This window comes from Vigna angularis, chromosome 5 (genome assembly GCF_016808095.1).
Source record: "Vigna angularis cultivar LongXiaoDou No.4 chromosome 5, ASM1680809v1, whole genome shotgun sequence".
Lineage (NCBI taxonomy): Eukaryota > Viridiplantae > Streptophyta > Magnoliopsida > Fabales > Fabaceae > Vigna > Vigna angularis.
In genome coordinates this window covers 33,477,804-33,497,771 of record NC_068974.1, presented here as the reverse complement: position 1 = coordinate 33,497,771, position 19,968 = coordinate 33,477,804, and the positions used below count along the sequence as shown (strand labels likewise).

General features: G+C 30.8%; 3 protein-coding genes across 3 annotated transcripts; 1 reads left to right on the top strand and 2 right to left on the bottom strand.

Moving 5' to 3' along the window:
- Positions 1 to 891: 891 nt before the first annotated feature.
- LOC108322009 (uncharacterized) lies at positions 892 to 3,466 on the bottom strand. The gene is made up of 4 exons (XM_017553953.2): positions 3,307 to 3,466; positions 2,351 to 2,499; positions 1,364 to 1,512; positions 892 to 1,286 (listed from the first exon to the last, which is right to left on the bottom strand). Exons 1-4 carry the CDS (start codon positions 3,353 to 3,355, stop codon positions 1,199 to 1,201), a joined length of 435 nt encoding a protein of 144 aa, XP_017409442.1. The 5' UTR covers positions 3,356 to 3,466; the 3' UTR covers positions 892 to 1,198.
- Positions 3,467 to 6,619: 3,153 nt separating this feature from the next.
- Positions 6,620 to 7,369, top strand: LOC128196525 (uncharacterized). The gene has a single exon (XM_052877807.1). The coding sequence runs from the start codon at positions 6,691 to 6,693 to the stop codon at positions 7,006 to 7,008; it is 318 nt and encodes a 105-aa protein (XP_052733767.1). The 5' UTR covers positions 6,620 to 6,690; the 3' UTR covers positions 7,009 to 7,369.
- Positions 7,370 to 8,795: 1,426 nt separating this feature from the next.
- LOC108322007 (cell division cycle protein 48 homolog) lies at positions 8,796 to 13,499 on the bottom strand. Its single transcript, XM_017553948.2, has 9 exons — positions 13,406 to 13,499; positions 13,135 to 13,300; positions 12,833 to 13,058; positions 10,744 to 11,510; positions 10,426 to 10,647; positions 10,243 to 10,314; positions 9,875 to 10,156; positions 9,338 to 9,697; positions 8,796 to 9,206 (listed from the first exon to the last, which is right to left on the bottom strand). The coding sequence occupies exons 1-9, from the start codon at positions 13,432 to 13,434 to the stop codon at positions 8,928 to 8,930; spliced, it is 2,403 nt and encodes an 800-aa protein (XP_017409437.1). The 5' UTR covers positions 13,435 to 13,499; the 3' UTR covers positions 8,796 to 8,927.
- Positions 13,500 to 19,968: the final 6,469 nt, after the last annotated feature.

Below are 19,968 nucleotides of genomic sequence, written 5' to 3'. Positions count from 1 at the left end.
ACTAATTCATTCTCAATCAAAAAGTCAGCACGGATCTAGATGGTGGGAATTCTTTGATGACGTTTTATTAATTAGTGGAATGGAATCAGTGATTGAATTCATATATTAATTCCTAAACTCCATTATTGAAGATTTGTTTAAGGTAAGTTGCCTAATATCTGACCAACACAATGTGATTTCAATAATTAAAAACATTAACTTGGCTTGGGTTCAGTGTGAACTCCGAAGTGTTGCATCGAACCCTTTTGTAAATTTTATTTGTTAATTACATGGGTAACGTGCTTACGTCTGCTAACCACTATCTGTCGTATGCTGCGTATATGCTACTTCCTGTTTCATTCAATTCCAACTTCTTCGGACGGCAAATGCTAACCTTTGTGTTTGACAATGTCAAATGCCAGACAAAGTACAAGTAGTGTGATATATGTCTGTGAGCTATTGTCAGTTTTTGGCCACGCACATAAATTATTAGTATTTTTCATTCCAGTAATGGTACAGACACTGAAGAAGCCAACAAGATTGAAGAAATTGTTTATCTGCTTAAGCAGTTTAAACACCAAATTGGCATATTTATCTCTCTTTTTATCATACGAAATTAAATATTTAAATGATGCGTAAAGAAAGAAAAATAGCTATTAATGTAATAAGAAAAGAGAAATAATTAATGAAAATCCATTAGGTGTTTAAAAGAAATAGGTTTTCATATATGATTTCTCATCTTTAAATACTCATACTCCATCTTTATTTCTTTCAGTAGATTCACAACTTTTGTTTTCAAGGTTCTGTGTGTACTAAAACCATGTTTTCTTAACCATACATGTTAATACTCTCCCTTGAGATGAAGCGTAGATTTTTTATCATGCTACAAATAATCTGAATGGCCATCCATCAATTTGCAAGAGGAGTATATTAATATGCTTGTTAGTTCAACTCAAATCCTATTCTATCAAGACCCCACATATGTTAAACTCAAAACCTCTCCAAATCAAGTAAAAACTCACTATACACTTCCATTGAAATGCATATACATAGAATTTTGCTTCATGCAGAATGGATCAAGGAAATCAAAGTGGATGTGAATCACGAATAAGCGTTGAGTTCATTATGTTGCCTCATTCTGAACCGTGACTTCAACAAGAGCATGTGTGTAAACGGTAGTACTGATGAGCTAGCTAGGTTGACAGCATGCAGTTCTAAACTAGTAACTTAGTTTTCCACTGCCACCACAGGTTGAACAGGATCGACCAGAAGAGCATTTTGTACAATAGCTCCACTTCTTTGGAAGCCTGGTATAAGTAATCCACTCGAATGGCTAAACTGAAAAAATAATTATTTGAGGAAAAGAGATGTAAGAAAATAGTACCGATCTGTGAATCGAGTCGCCATATTCTTAGCTGGCACTCTTGCCTGATCAGAACTTTCACCAGAACGTTTCCTAAGAACGAATCCTTCACCATTGCATTCAGAACATATACCAGAACCTCCACAATCTTCACATGCTTTGGATTGAATCTTTAATTTCAAATCAAAAACTTAATTTAGATAAACAGTGCGAAATTCAGCACACAATTTAATCATCGTTTTTTCCTTCTTTACCCCATTTTTCTTTACAAATGCAAAAGTTCACTTTTGTTAGAACCACTTTACTCCTATAATGGATTGTCAAATAGTAACTATTAGTGTCAAAGAATCTTTTTCCTTATAAAATTGAGTTGGCCCATAAATCAATGAGGGGAAAGCACTTACCAAGTTGTCAAGAGATATGAAAGATTAACCCTATTAATGTTGGGTTCTCAACAATAACAATGTAACAAAACACAAGAATAAAATTGAAAGAAAACACTCATTGATCTTGGAAGGTTCTATACACAATAAGTCTAACACAATTTCAGTTATAATATTTAAGTTCATAAAGGTATTCATATATAGAACAGAAAACCGTCAAGACAGCTAAATTTAATAAATGTTTGTCCTAATAAACTGTCTGACGCACCACTTCTAGACTGTCTATTACTCCCCTCCATTAGACAGTTTAACCATTTGATAGAGTTCTTCAGCAGATAGTCTGCTACACATAATTTAGAGCTAATCGTCACAATTAATTTTTCCATGAAATTTCTTTAGTGAAACAGAATTAGTGATGTCACATAAGATATGTGAATTCCGCTAGTTCAATCTATACATTACACTAAAACTACAACTGCAACAACCATTGAAAAGTTGAAGTATAGAGAAGCCTTTGTTAATTGTTTGGACAAGCAAGGTTGTTTTTCAGTAGCATGGCATATTGCTGAGTTAGTAAGTACAATTAATCATTTTTCTGATACTATCAATAACGAGGGGTTCTGACCTGTGCTGGTTCAGAAGTTTTGGATCTCTTTACGATAAGAGTAGCTGCTGCACCAACGAAAGTTACAGCTACTGCCATTGAAGCTGCAGTCTCAGCCAGAGCAGAGGAAACGGTGGATATTCTCCTTCTTTGCAGCTGTAACTTAACATCTGTTAAATGAATAAAATGAGAATAGCAAATACCCCTTCGTACTTTGCAACATCAACAGTTTTCATCAGTGAATCTCTTGTTTAGTGACAGATGAGATGGAAGAGCCATCCATATTCTATGCATCAAGTAAATAAGTAATTACTTTTTATCTTTCAGTACTGAATAGGGAGAATTGAATTAAAAGGTTAGTTTCCATTACATCACGGGTGAAAATGTTAGACAGTTGTTAAATACTATTATTCATAAAAAAAAGAGGGAAGATCCTTGAAAAGAGAAAGTTGTAACATTAACTATTAACAGTAAGATTTATAAATAAGTATCTTGAAGATATCACCAGCAAGCCTTTTTAAGTAAAAATATAGTAGTTCAGTTCTCTATTGGAAGTCAGAATTTTGTTCTATCTTCAATGGTATATTTAAGGTGTATTCCTAACATGTATTTAGTTCTGTGTATTCTTGTTCATCTATCGTAACAAATACTATCAAATTGTGCGTATTAAATTGAATTCAAACAAAAAAATTAAAGAACCCTCAAGCAGCATTGATTGTATTAACAGTTGAAAACAGTATCGTTGTTGATCTGAGAAACGGTGAACGTGAACTACACGGCTATTCCTACCAGAACTAGTTCCTCATCCAATAGGTGTATATTCACTCAGACACACCATCTTCAATCCACACCAAATTTAACTACTTGTTTTATTACGTTTGAGATACGACATAAATAAAGAAATGAGAAAGTACAAGAAGGATTGATGAAGAACAATAAATATATTTGTTTAGGAAAGTAAGAAGAAAGCATCTTACTATGAGAGTGAGTGTGAGAGAAGTAAGGAAGTGATACAGAGGTAGCCATTCTGTTATGTTTTGTTCGGTTCTGTTCTGTCCACCCACCCTTCCTTTCTCTGCCGCTCTCTTATCATCTTCTCTCCCACAATTTCCAAAAATATATTTCTTTTAACATTATTGTATACCAAGATACAGGTAGGTTAGATTTTAACATGTTCTTTTTTTCTCTCTCTCTCTATATATATATATAATATGTATTTTTTTTATATTTTGGCTTCTTTAGACATATCTTTTTAAAATAGTCTTTGTAATTTATTTTTTTAATTTTTAGTTTAATTATATTTCTTATTTTCGTATTTGTTTAGTTGTTTGATTTCGTTTTTTATTTATTTTTTATTTAATTTAGTTTTTTATTTTATTTTTTTAAGGTTTAATTTGATTATTTTCATTAAGTTTAAATTGTGTTCTTATATATGTAATGTGTTAATTTGTAAAAATTTATTTTTTTAAATTTTTTTATTTTTTAAAAAAATAGAATAAATCATCACATGTCAATTTATCGTGTCACAGAGAGTGATTATTTTTAATTTAGTTTTTATATTTAAAATTTTAATTCAATGTAATACTTATTTCTTAAAATGATCTATTTCTAATTTAAAACCAAATTAATAATTAAATTTAATTATAATTTATATATAGATGTTAAAATATTTTTTTTCAAATTTGAAAGAATATAAATTATATTTTCCTTATGATCAGACATATAGACTAAAACTCTCGCATGTAAAAAGACTTAGATTAAGATTTTGGTAAGATAAAAGATACCTAAACTTGTTTTTTCTCTGAATTGGTAAAATATAAACAAGAAACAAACATAAAATGTTTCGAAATTTTTTGAAAAAATTTAGATGCAATCGAGATGGTCATTTAAGAAAAAATATTTTATTTTCTATTTATATTCTAGTAAACTTAATTTAATTGAAATATTCTTTCGTCATAATCTTCCCACCTTTTAAATTAAAAACTTTTATCGATAAATATTAATTATTAATATTTTGTTAATAAAAAAAATAAATTTATAAAATCCTTTTTCCTTTTTTCTAAACTTATCAAATTTATCTTTTATCTCCTAAATGTTAATAAGAGAATTAAACCACAACTTCTTCATCTTTTTTCTTTCATTTTAAGTTAAATCACTTTATCAATCCTTTCAGGTAGTCCATTAATAAGTACCATTATCATTTAATAGGAGACTAAGTTTAAATAAACATTAAGATTTTGGTCTTACATTGTAGTAAAAAAATGTAAGCAATATTTATGTTTTTTCATAACGATAAGTAAAATGAAGTTTTTATACTTAATATTGCTTTAAAACAAAATATACTCAATAACTCATTTTTCCATTATTACTTTAAAGTTATATAATATATACAAATTTATTTGAACATATATTTTATTTCGACGAATACATTAACTAGTGTGTGTGAATACTTACATCTAATAATTTAGTTTTTGTTACGAAGATAAACAAATTCCAAGCACTTTAAAATAACAGTCGTATATGTCACATGTGTGTCAGAGAACGCATTCAGGTTGAACGCTGCAACTCATGAACATTTCGAATACTCATAAATAATAACTCTATTTTACAATTTTTTTTCAATTTATTGTAACGCAAATAAGTATATCATAATAATAAGAAAAATATAATTTTTTTCAACATTTTAATTCTTGATATTTTCTTTCGAGATTTATACAGTTCTAACTCGCATGAATTTATTTTTTTCTTATACTATATTGTGTCCTAAAAATTTTAAATATTCAGCAATATTCTTGTTTGAATTGTGTCATACCCGTGTCTAATGTAGCTTCAACTTGTGACGTGCTTCCCGTGAGCAAACTAATTATGGCGGTGTCTTCGGAAAAATTAATGTATAGTTTCTTAGCATTATGATTTCGTAGTCCAATGTTTAAATGAACTAACCGAGTTTTCTAATTTACTGAAAGATAAATAAAACTTGACTGCATATTTTGTTGAATTGATTAAAAAAAAAAAACATAACCATGTGTTAAGAGAGAGTCGAGTGTGAAAATGATGTCGGTCTCTTTTTCAACGTTTTGTTGATGAATGTGAATCATAAATGATACAGTTTGCACATTTTATGATCTTTTACTGTGGGTGGTTCAGCTATGCGTGAGGTTTTCAAAGACTTGTTACAGATTCTCCTGCTTCTATTCCAGATTAGTTTTGTGTAATTATTAGTGTCAGTGAAAAATGGTTGATTTTGATCCGAGAATCACTTTACATATCTGGGGGGAGTGTGTGAGAAAGTAAGAAGAGTTCATGTGTGAAGGAAATATAGTGGGTCCAATTCTGAGATACGAAGCTACGTGTTGGGTGAGAGTAGCTATGGGCAGTGTCAGTAGTTAAACTGCATTACGAAGCCCATGTCTATTAAATTTTAGACCCAACTTAACCAATTGTTCCCAGATTGCATAAACTTTGAAAAAAGATGAGGGGAAACAAAAGATTTCCGGGGTGGGGTTCATGTTCTTTTGCTTCTCTTTAAACATCACAAGATTTACATGTCCCCTTGTACTTGTTGAATCATTTCAATTAATAGGGCAATGGATATTCACATAAAAACACTAAAAGTTGCAATTTTTATCTTCAATTTATGCAAAGTTAAGATTTTTATTTTACCATGATTTGTCTAACCTTGAGGTGAAGAGTTAAATGTGTTATTTATTAAGAGGGTTTTTTGGGAATGTGTGAATGGGGGAAAATCTAGCATTTGTAAAGAGATTGATGAGGATGATTAGGTGGCCAACCAATATAATGGGAAGTAAAGAGTATAGTGATAGAGATGATACAGAAGTTGTTAATTAATCCACTTCAATTCTTACACTGACTCATCAACACACTCATAATTGTGCTATTATGTTACCTACAATCTTCTTTAAATGGTTCCCCAATTGGTTGGCAAAATCTCAATTATTTTTCACCAGGTGACTTCCTGCAACACTTTTTTCTTCACTTTAATAAAGAGAAAACAGTGTTATTGTGAGACATATGCTAACTAAAATTGTGAACAAAAAGAAGATATTACTTGGATTTAGGGGCAAAAAACAGCACAAATTTGAGTGAGTGCAATAAACATGAACTCACGAGCATCCTCACTCGAAACACAGAAAAAAAAGAACACCAACCTCGCCAACTCACCTCCACCACACCTCCAAAGTTATGGTGTACCACCAATGAGCTGTGCATACCTGCATTCTGTAGCTATTCACGAGCCTATTTAAGACACTCGGTTTAACCACTGCATAACAATCTACCATAAAACCCCTTCTTTCTTTCATAGACTCAGACCAAACAACACAAGTTCGAAAAAAATCTAAATGTCTCCCACTACACATATCTCCCTTCTGGCCCTTCTCCTCATCCTTTCTCTGGATTCCCTTCACATCGCCATGGCTGCAAGGGTCATTCCTCGAAGTGCTCCCAGCACAGTTACAAGGCCTCTCTTTTTATCCGAAGCTGAAACTTATCTGAAGCCACGTCTCGGTCACAAACACAGTGTCTTCCGTGAGGGACAGGTGAAGAATTGCTTGCCAAAAGGGTATAGGCATAACTCGGCTCCGAGCAGATTCGTCAACTATGATACTCTTGGTTCTAGTGGCTGTTCTGGAATGCGTTTGGAGAAGCCACGAGGATGAGGATGAGGATGATGATGATGTCGTGGTGAATGGAGAAGACTTTCGTTTCAGGTGTTTGTAAATGGTCGCAAGATGAGAAGATTGTGTCGCTTTGCTTTGCATTTTGTGATTGATATTTGTTGCAATTTTGAGGGATGTGCATAGGTAAGGTGAAAATGTTAGTATTCTTTTCTTGTTTTGTATAGGTCAATGTTTAAACATTGACAGAACATGAGAAACAGAGAAGATGTTTTTGTTTTTACCAAGCCATCAGCATATTTGCCATGCATGTAATAACGCCAAAGGAACATTATATACCATGTACCACCCCAATAGGGTGATGTGATATTATACTATGTAATGTTTTGCATGTTATCGTGAAGTACAATATATTAAGTGTGATTGGCGCATTGGCTTACAATTTTTCACTTTGTGTAAGGAGTAAAAGATTAAATTGAAGTTATTATAATTAAATAAGTTAATAAAAATTTCTTAGATTCAATTTTCTAAGTAAAAGATTGTTTGTTTGGAAAAAGAAATAGAGATCAGTCTTACTTTTCCAAGTTTATCTAAAGCACCTTCTAATTGGAAGAAAAAAGAAATATAAAAATGGGCACATATATTATACGTTCCAAAATAAGATTTTTATTCAGAGATGTATATTAAGTTTTAATTTCCCATAAAAAAAAGTTGTGTTTTTGTTTATCTTTTTAATTTTTAAATGCTCTACTTTTATTCCTCTTAGCATATTATGTAAACCACTTTTTTCCTTTTTAAAACATTATTTAAATCACTTTGAGATTTAAAAATAAAACATTTTGAAATTAAAAGACTAAAAATGACTAAATAATATTAAAAATTAAAACTAAATTTACCTGTTTTAAAAATAAATAAATAAATAAAACATTTTTTCTTTCTAAGTACTATATTGAGCACACTGAGCATAGGGTAGGGCAAACTAATGTCATTATTAGCTTATGTACATTTGATGTCAAGACAAAGCAAATCAATATGCAATCTTTTCTTTAAGCCTGTAATAGTAAAGCATAAACAATTATAACCATATTAGTACCAATTGCAAAAGATATCCTAATTATTTGTCAAATTATTTTCCTGAGTTTTAATATTTTAACACTTTAATATTTGTCAATTTAACGATTTAACGTTTTCAAATGAGTATTAGGTGAATAAAAGTTAACATTTCTACAACTACTTATTTTCTATTAAACGGTTAATTCAAATAGCTAATCATTTTTCGATCATAGGTGATCATATTACAAATTAAATACATTTATCAGTTTTTAGATCACAATTTACACATGTTAAATGATCACATTTAAATTAAATATATTTATTTATTTTGTAGTTATGATGATGTTAATCTTAATTAAAAAGTCATTTCAAAATTTATAAATATAAAAATAAAAAAATAAGAAAAATGTGAAAAAGTTTCTATATTGTTATTTTTTACCCACACCCGATACATCATACAATAATAATTTGTCATTTTGATTATATCTATCACATTTCTTAGACGTGTAATATTTTATTATTAAAGTGATTGTTTACAAAATTATGACTGAGAAAGATATTTTGGCAATTGATTCTCACAACAGTCATGTGAATTCTCCAAGTATAATGATATCCAATAAATTGATCACATCCAAAAACTTGGGAGGTAACACGGTAATCTTCAAAATTAGGTTGATAACGTTATACTGATAAACCAGCTGAAATGAAACTAGGCTAGCAAGCTACGAAAGATATACTCAATTATTTTCCAACACAATAAAAAATTCGTCCATCATATAATTATCCGATATCCGAGTTTTGCAAAAGCTGATACAATTGTTGGTTACTTTCTCAAGTATATAAAAATTAAAATCTAGAAAAAACCTTAAAAGACGTCTTTCGAGCAAACTATTCAAATAAAGAAAAACCTAACTATACAGATCATCTTCTTCGGCCCCAGCAGCAGAAGTTGCAAAGGGGTCAGATCCACCAGCCTCTGGAAACCTAAAATCACTTCCAAAGCCACGGGATTGTTGTAAGGTCTGAGCAAATGCCTGGTATTTACGTATATCAGCATCACTAACACTCCTACGCGCAAACTTCATTGACTCTTCAAAATGAGCAGCCTTGATCTCTGCAACATCTTCTTCGTTGTCTTCATCCATGGCCCCAGGGCTTTCTCTTCTCTTCTTCTCCTGCTCTATGTCCTGAAAGAAACCCAACAGATATATACCCAGATCAAACATAACGATCAGAAACTAACTGAGCAGGTATGGGAAAAGAATCAGAATAATCAAAGGACAAGTGAGTGGTGTGACTAACTTATGCAAAATATTACCTTTTCTATGTTTTCTCTAATAGCATATTTGCATGCCCGCTGGCATATCTCTGTTATGTCAGCACCACTAAAGCCTTTAGTATACTTAGCTAGTGCTCCCAAATCAACCTCTTTTGAGACAGGTGACTTCCTCATGCATGCCTTGAAAATTTGATAACGGGATTCTTCATCAGGGAGAGGAATATATATCAGTTGATCTAGACGGCCAGGCCGTAGAAGAGCTGGGTCAATGATGTCAGGTCTGTTGGTTGCCCCAATTATGAACACAGTCTTTTTAGCAGACATGCCATCCATTTCAGTGAGAAGTTGATTCAGAACTCTATCAGCAGCTCCACCGGCATCCCCAACACTACTTCCTCTCTACAACAATGACAAGGTGAAAAAAAATGAGTACACTGACAATTGCAAAGGTATTAAATAACATCCAAAATGTAACTTTGGTGAGTAAGATCATTGGAGTATTTCAAAACATGTTATTAGCAATAACAAAAACAGACACAACTAAAACTCGGTTTAATATGACAAATAAATAGAGACCTGGGTAGCAATAGAATCAAGCTCGTCAAAGAAGAGGACACATGGAGCTGATTGTCTGGCCTTGTCAAAAATTTCTCGAACGTTGGCCTCACTTTCACCAAACCACATAGTGAGCAATTCTGGGCCTTTCACGCTGATGAAGTTAGCTTGACATTCATTAGCAATTGCTTTGGCTAACAAAGTTTTCCCACATCCAGGAGGACCATAGAACAGAACTCCTTTTGATGGTGACATACCAAATTTCTCAAATTTTTCAGGGTGCTCCACAGGATATTGAACAGTCTGCACCAAAAAGGTAAGATTCTTTCAGACTATATTGAAATTAAACTAAGTAAAAATCTTTAACCAAGATAGATGTGATTTATGACCTCTTGCAGCTCACGCTTGACATTCTCAAGACCTCCAATATCTGCCCAACTGACATTGGGCACCTCGACAACCTTTCCAAAAAAAAAAAGTAAGCAATTAGGGGAAAGAACATTAAAGACAGAAACTCTCACCAGCTAATTGTGTTTTAAATTTAAAGAACAAAAAGGAAAAAAATTACTAACAGTTTCACGTAAAGCAGATGGATTGCTAGTTCCTAAAGAAGTAAGGAAATGTTCATTTGAAACTGCCATAGAATTCAGTATTTCAGCATCAATGCTCTCATCTTCCAAATCAATGACATCCATCTTCTCCCGGATGCATTGCAGAGCAGCTTCAGTGCAAAGGGCAGCAAGGTCGGCACCAACATATCCATGAGTATCTTTTGATATTCTCTCTAAATCAACCTACAGTGAGGAACCCGTACAGTTCAATAAAAGAAAAATAAAAATGTGTTTAAGCTTCACATCGCATAAATGAGAGTTAAGTAATGCTGAGCTTACATCATCTGAAAGCTTGATGTTTTTGGTATGTATGCGAAGGACTTCAAGTCTCCCAACTTCATCAGGAACACCAATATCAATTTCCCTATCAAATCTACCAAACCTTCTCAATGCAGGGTCCATGCTATTTGGCCGATTCGTAGCTCCAATAACAATAACATGTGCACGAGATTTCAATCCATCCATAAGAGTCAAAAGTTGAGAAACAATCCTCCTTTCAACTTCACCATGTGTTTTCTCTCGCTTGGGTGCAATAGAATCAATCTCATCAATAAATATGATGGAGGGGGCATTCTTTTCAGCTTCTTCAAATGCTTTCCTAAGGTTGCTTTCACTCTCTCCAGCCAGTTTGGACATAATCTCTGGTCCATTGATACAAAAGAAGAACGCTCCAGTCTCATTAGCAACAGCTCTTGCTATCAAGGTCTTACCAGATCCTGGGGGTCCATACAGCAGAATTCCTTTGGGTGGTTTCACTCCAATCGATTTAAAAAGTTGTGGATGCCTAAGAGGAAGCTCTACCAACTCACGAATCTGTGCCATTTGCTTCCTGACGCCACCCACATCATCATACCCAACATCATCCAGCCTTTCTTCATCCTCTCTTTTCACAGGTTCCCCCTCACAGAATATTTCAGTGTCTGGAGCAACCACACAACACTCCCCAGGATCAGTTTCAATGACCTTAAACTCTACACTTCTCATCCCTCCTCGAACCAGGAATAGATCTCCCTTTCTCAGAGGACGATAAGCCTCCAAGAAATATGCTGCAAATTATAAACAAAAATGTAGTCAAAACCTCTTATACAACTGCAGAAATATGTAATGGAAACGTCATCAAATGAAATATTTTTAGTATTTATTAAAGTTAACTAAATTATTTATTTTACATATTTATTTTGATTAGCGTGAATATTTATTTTAATTAACTTTTTATGTTGTGAAAAATGTGTGAATTTGTGATACATATTTAATTAATGTTTTTGTTTTCTTATATCTGAAGATGTAAAATAATTATAAAAGATATATTTTTAGAAAGAAAAATAAAATAAAGGAAGGTAATATTAAATAAATATAAAATATTTATGTTTATCAAATTATCATTTTGAGATTTGAATTAGTATGAGATAATAGTTTGTATATAATTTTTTAATAAGTTAAAAGTAATTAAATTTAAAAAAAATTAGGAATTAAATGCAGTTTTTTCTTATATTTAAAATAAATATTTTTTTAAAAGAAGATCGGGCTGACCTATAAAACTTTTGAGCTAATAATCTGAACTTTTGTAATAAAAAATTTTGGGCATCTCACTTTGTACTTTCAAGGATTTTACTCTGTACTTTTAATTTTTATTAAAAATGGTTATTATGCCCTTTTTTATAATTGGATTTCAAAATCCGATTCATTAAATTTCGAAATCCAATTAAAACCTAAAAATCTCATAATAATGTTTCGTACATATGTTCCCTCCACTAACCTCACAAGAATCACCACCAGCACCACTTCTTTCTTAAATAACCTCTCTCTCTCTCTCTCGAACTCAATCCACAACGGTTTGAAGATGCAGAATATATTAAAGGAAGAAAAGCATTGAATTTAAGGATAGTTTTAGTAACTTGGAGTTCAGATAGAAAGCTTAAAGGTGTAGGGTAAAAGGCCCAAAATTTTTTGATCCTCTACGGGCCAAACCATGATAAAGCCGAACCATCGTAGGCCCAATTGACACTATCGACCCAAACTCATCTTTTCACGAAGCACATCAGAGCACGGATGTATAGACACAACATCCCACGACAATCCTCGTATAAGAATAATTAATTTAACTTTTAAAGTTAATAATGTGTGTGCTTTATAAATGCTAGGAGCAAATTTGAATATAAAAAATAAATGAACTGAAAAAAGTGAATTTGAGAATAAGTAGTGGTAAACGAAAAATATAATACGTTGGTCAAATACAAGTAAATATATGACATATTCTAAATTTAAGCATGCACCAATACTTTGAGGTGTGATTTAATATATAAAATATATATTGAAGAAAACAAATGATGAAATAATACAGAAAAGCAAAGAAGAAGGTATGACTCACGTTTCAAATATGAATCAAAGAGATTGCCTGTGAGACCTTCAATGGTATCATCAATGGGAAGAATGTGGACACGCTTCCCATACGGAACATCAGAGCAATAGACAGACACAACATCTCCAAGACGAACCCTCAAATTCGACCTCACAACTTTATTCATCCTTAACTTCGCTTCCTCACATTTCTCGTTTGCCAGAACAATGCAAACCGTGTCCCTACGTTTCTTTCCCTGCACCACATATCCAATAACAATAATAAAAAAGAAAACTCCAGAAACTAAATAAACTTTGTAGAATTGAGCGAACCTTGATGAGGATAGTATCTCCGTTAAAAAGTTTATTTTTCTCCATGGTTTCAGGATGCATGGAAACCACTGAGTTATCATCGGTAACCGCTTCGTCGATCACCAATCGGTTAGGAGATTTTTTCCGCTCCAGAATCGCTGTCGAGAAGTCTTTCTTCTCAGATTTCCTGAAATTCGATTCCAAAAAACAAAAACAAACACTCCAATTTCATTGCATGCTAATTCAACATTTGGGGAAAAACAAGAAAATTAGCGAGGACTAGTTGACTCACGAGTCGGACGATTCAGCATGGTGAGACATTGGTGTAAAAGAAGATGAAAACAGAGTCTTGGACAGCGAAACGTATAGAAGAAGAGAGCAGTGGATGAGTGACTTTGAGGGGTTTGTCTCCTCTTATAACTTCTTATAAGGATTTAGGAATCAATCACTTATCTTTTTTATCAATTATTATTCCTATATGTGTATAAAATATAATATATAATATGAGATGTAACTGTAAATTTAGTTGGAATTTTCCATAATATAATTAGTAGAGTGTTTAAATACAACTGGAACAGATATAAATAACAGAAAATCAATTCAAAACATTGATAGTATATTAAAAATAAATTATTTTAAATCTTTAGATTTTTTTCAAAATCTAACAAAGTAAATAATGCGCATATAAATCTGATATAATATTTCCATTTGATTACATCTTTGAATTAAAAAGATATAAATATAAGGGCATGTATGTTTATTTCTTTTATAAAAGAAAATAATAAAACTATTACTATTATTATTATAACTATAAAAATAAATATGAATATTTTTTAATTTTATTATAGAAAACTTTTATTTATTTTGTAAATAGTTTTTTATTAAAAATATATTTTTTAATTTATAATCATAGTTAAATTTAAAAAATGTCAAATAATCAATTTTAAAAAAACAGTTATATCTACTAGTGTCTATAATTTTAGTACCGATTTTATTTTTACTAATACAAGTTATTTTATTCTTAAAATTTTGTATCCACTTTTTTTGTCATTTTTTAAAAATATATATTTTATAAATTTAATAAATTATGTATTTAAAACAATGATTAATTTTAAAAAAATGTCAAATAGTTTACCATCTATAACTATATATAAAGAATATATAAAGAAAATATCTTTTTTATTTTCTAATTTTACCTTCTTAATTACTGTATTTTTCAGTTTTATAATTTTAATAACTAGTTTTTTTTAAGTAAAATAATTACTTATTATAAAACATTTATTTATTTTTGATCAAACACTTCTTCAAATTTAAATGATTACTCATAGTAGAAAAAATTACTTACACAAAACTGCAAAGAGAAAAATGTCTAAGTCACCAACTGTGATACGGGTATAAGTATACAGTGTATTGTTTATAATGTTGTTTTTTATGCTCATCAATTAATTATATTAAAAATGTTTACAATTTATTTGATATAATTATATTTAATTTTTGTTTCAAATTATTTAATTGTCTATTTTATTATTAAAGTATTTTTATGCTAATTAAATAATTTTAATAATGTAAAAAAAATGATTTCCAATCTCAACACTTTTGGAAATTCCAACCAGTTTGATAAACTCTAAGTAGTGGTGATTTTAAAAAACTCATTAATTAGGAGTGGTTTTGAAAACTTTAGCGGTAGTTTTGGAAACCTCAATTAACCCCAATGATAATTTTGGAAAATTTTAAAAAGTAATGACGTTATGAAAATATTCTTAAATAACAGTGATTAAATAAAAACCATCAATAATTATTTACCAACATTATTTTTTTTTCCAATGATTTTCGTAATCATAACAAATATATAACAAAACCACCAATAATGTAAAAACTAACTACTAATAAAATTTGGCATTTTTGTTCTGAATATATATACTAGATAATCTAAATTATTGTGATTGTGTCTAACTTTTTTAAAAATTATTTTATTTTTATTTTAATGATTATGGATATAAATGTTATTAATCATTTATATGTTTTAAATATTATGAAATAAATATTATTTTATAAAATATTGTCCTAATCATATATATTAATAAATATCACGCATATTAGTATCTATGGCAAGAAATATCGAGATGAAAGATGAACATTATTGTCAATGATGATTGAAACTTAAACAAGACTCTCGTTAGGTGAAAGAACCTATACCACATTAATTCTAAATCTTGGTAAATTATATCATATAAGTTAACACACATCTTAATATAACATATTCTATAATATATTATAATATCATAAATATTTGAAAAATATGAATATATATAGTCACAACAACATTTATATTTTTCTTAATATTATAATTAATAGTGAGAAGTATAACATTGTATTTTAATAATGTAAAATTATTAAATAAAATGTTACAAAGATGATAGCTAACGATAAAACCTAGAGATTTTTTAAGGAGAACGCTTATACCTATTTAATAAAAACCTAACTATGTCGTTGTTTCACCCTTACCCTCATTGGATCAACTAGAAGGACATTATCCTAAGCTCGATTTTGTATACATGTTAAAAGGTTTTTTATAACGGTTTTCGAGCATGTTTAAAACATGAAGTATAAAAAGTTTTCAATTTCTTATATCGTTCTAGAATAGGTATAAACAAGTTAACTTTCTATATCGGGTCTGCTCAAAATAGGTATAAAAGTCTGGTATTTTACGATATGTGAAAAAAAAGTATAAAAAACTTGTTGGTGTAAAAAGATCTACTTTTTATACCTGTTGGTGTTAGAATCGATGCAAAAAGTGCTGCTTTTTAAGAATATTTAATTTGTATGTGCTAATATCTATATCCAGACCTGCATAAAATTCAGAATACCGTTTGAATAATCAATAACAAACAAAATAATCAATATTGTTTCTATTATTAATACGTCAAAATAGTTCCTAATATTAACCTAACAAAGTTCATAACTATATTTACATAAATAATTACACATAAAATAGTTCTTCAATTTAAAATGTAATATTGAAACATCTAATCATCTATAAACGGTTATATAGAAATTGAAAATTACATTGTTTGCAATCGAACTTAAAAAATTAACAATTACATTGACTATAATTCAATAACTTGTCTTTGTAACAATTAATCATTTGAAGAATTTGATAGACAATTTATCACCTAGATTCAGCTTCTTAAAGTGTGAATCAAATCCTTCTAGTAGATAAACTCAAATGCAGTCATGTCAATAGCTCAAAATAGTCTCTTATCACCCACTTTTCCACTTCCATTAGACCTTTAAATTGGAGGTAGAAATAAAATTATAAAAAAGTACCGAATGTTGATTATATATATGCAAAAGGGTTAAAGTAATAAAACAAAACACTAGAACAATATACAGAAAAAGAAAATTTTAAAAAGCATTATATTTTAATTATACATATTGAAAGTGTGAAGGTATTGACCTTTAAACCCTTCTGAAATGTTCCAGAATATGCATGCTCTTTTAGCCAATTGACTATTTTATGTCGGACATCAGGGCCATATAAGCTTCCAGGATTGGGACATAAAATTAATAAACTAATATTATACTAAAAATGATAATTTTCCAAAAACAAAGCATGACAAATTCCACTTGTTACATTTGTATTTGCAGTTAATGTATATGGTGAAATGCCAAATGCTACATCTTTTACGTTAACTTTTTCTCGATCAGTCAACTACCAAAAAAGAATGAATGTTAGTTTAAAACGAAACTAAATTTAAGTGTTAAAAAACACTAAAATTGAACTATATTTTTACTTTTCAAAACACGTAACCAAGAAAGTAAAAATATGCATTTTGGAACAATCAATTTAAAATACATATTTTTTATTTTATGTGTTTTAGAACCTAAAAAGTTTGTTCCAAAATACTGTTCTCAAAATCTAAAAATTTAACAAAAACCCAAAAAAACATGTTTTTAACATGTGTTGTAAGATTCATGAAAAATATTTACCTTAATAGTAACAATTTTATTACTAGATTTCTTTGTGAATGGAAAGCTAAATAAGAAATTTTGGTAGCTTAATTGATAGAAAATTGTGGTGATTTCAAGAATATGGGTTCAAACTCTCTTTTACCTTTTCGTTAAAAAATAATAATAATAATAATAAAATATATATATATATAATTAAAATATTGATAGTGGATAAAACACTCAGATTTGAAGGTGTTACTACCGAGGGTGGACAACCGACCGGGAAGATTTGGACACTACCGATCAGGCGTTCCAAACCTGGTATGTCCGATCGGAGCTCGTAAGCACAACGTATCCAATCGGGCAGTTGTGTAAAACTGCGGGCTGGAGACAGCAGTTGAATGCTCATGAATGTGTGGTTAATGAGGTAACGGTCCTTGTCGAGCATTTAAAGTGTGCATTAAAAGCCACTAAGAGGTAAATTAATGGGGAATATTCTCTGAAATGATATAAATAGTAGTCAAAGGAGAAGGTAAACTCTCTGTTCTTTTGATAAATATAGACTTGCGAGAGCCTATTCTGACTTCATCGTCGGAGTGTTTGCTGCAGGTCAACCCATTTACACTGATACCGAGCGTAGAGGAGGCAAGAGAAGGAAGACCGGACGGAGGTAGTAGGAGTTTTCCCCGGTCCCATTTAGCAGAAACAGAAGGCATTATTGAGGGATCCAATATGTCAAGTGGTGATTAAAATATTAATATAATAAAATAATATTAAAAAATTGGTGAATAATAAAATTTTTGCACTATAAATAGCCATGAGAGGGGAGACTATTCTGCACAAAGAGAGGAAGAATCAAGTGAGAAAGCTTGAGAAATAGAGAAGAAAGAGTTAGGAAGAAATTTGTAGTTGCAAGAAGAGTAGAAGTTCTTGAGGGTTTTCGGGGAAACAAATTCTAAGCAAGAGATTAAGTCTGGAATAGAGGTAGGGGAGCTAACCTTTCTAAGCTTTTATATTATGATTTAGTATTATTTTATTACTATTCATGTCTTGAAATTCTGTGTGAATACTGTTAATGAAAAACATAGGTGCTTACTAGTGAATTTCTGTGCTAATATTATATGTTGTTGTTTTGAATCTGTAAATAAGAAATTTGTTAAAACTAGTTGAGGAACACTTTGGCTAAGGAAAGACTTGGTACTTAAGTTGTCCATTGTGACGCACCTCTCTTTCCTGGAAGTCTACTCGACAAGTTTTTAACTTAAATCTTGTTGAATAGATTATGTACTGTTAAATTATTGTACAATATATCTTGTTGGAATAAAAATTTCTGATGAATTCATGTTATTGTAGTAGATATGGAATTATGAATTATAATTGTGATGGTAGGATAGAGGAATCTTAAAAACCGGAGTTGGTACATCCCTGATCATAGAGCAGCCCTGGTCAAATCCAAGAAGTTGTGACTAGTCATATGTACTGGCGTTTATGGTGAGTTTGATTCGTCAAACATTTGATTCTTCTCCGGTGACCATTTATGGTGATATTTTAGTATTGTTAATTTATTGTGATATATTCATTTTGTATGCTTTTTGCGATGATTGGATTTTATTATATTGGATTTGAATTTATGCATTTGAACATGATATGAGTATTATGGGAAGATTTTGTAAGCGTATAATGTGAGTTGAGGAATATGAGTATGGTATGAGTCTCGCGGAGAGATTCAGTAATGATATGGTATTTGTGTATATGTTGATGTTGAGGGTCCTGTAGTTGGAGGTTATCCTGATACTCTAATAATCATTCAGTCTCAAGTAGAGAAGGATGAATTATGTGGTGAGAGGGGCAGGAGGTCCTGGTCTATGTGCCGGTTTTGGACATAGTGTTGAGGACTAACCTTGTGGATGGTATGAAGTATTTTGGAAGTGTATTTGTAAGAGGAAGTAGAACGCATCACAAGTGCATAACCTCCCGTGACCGCTCATCAACATATCATCGGAATGAGTGTCTATTGGGTATTGTGGAATGAGTGTCTATTGGGTATTGTGGAATGAGTGTCTATTGAGTATTGTGGAACGAGTGTCTATTAAGTATTGTGGGATGAGCGTCTATTAGTAATTGCGGTATTGTGTGATGAGTATCTATGATGCGATTGTTGTATGATGGTATGAGTATCTATGATGCGATTGTTGTATGATGGTATGAGGGTGTCTAACATAATTATTATATGAGGTTTGTTGAGTATATCAAAGTAATGGATGAGTATCTATGATGCGATTGTTGTATGATGGTATGAGTATCTATGATGCGATTGTTGTATGATGGTATGAGGGTGTCTGACATAATTATTATATGAGGTTTCTTGAGTGTATCAAAGTAATTATGCATGTTTTATAAATGATTGGTTGCATGTTAGCTCACCCTACTTATTTGTGTTTGTGTATGTGCGATGATCGTATAATTCGTTATACCGGAGCAGATGGAGGAATGTCGTCTGATTTAGTGCCAATGAAGAAAGAGATAGAAGAATAAATTAGAAAAATTCGAGTTATATTATGAGTTTATATTTGAAATCTGAGTTTAAAACATATATATATCAACTATAAATTATCAAGTGTGAGATTAAGAGATGTTACCTTAAATGTAATGCTACAATATATCAATTATGAATTATCAACTGAGATTACGGGATGTTACATGTGTCACAACCACATTCTTTTCAAAAAAACAAAAGACAAAAATCTTTTACTGAAAGAGGGAAATAGTGGTTTATGGCTTCTTATACAACAAACATTTGGCTCATTTAAAAGACTAACGTGTCTGCACTCTTCTTTTCAGTCATGCCTTTCTCTGCTTTAAGGTTTTTTTTCTTCTGTTACACATGTCTCATGATTTCTTCCT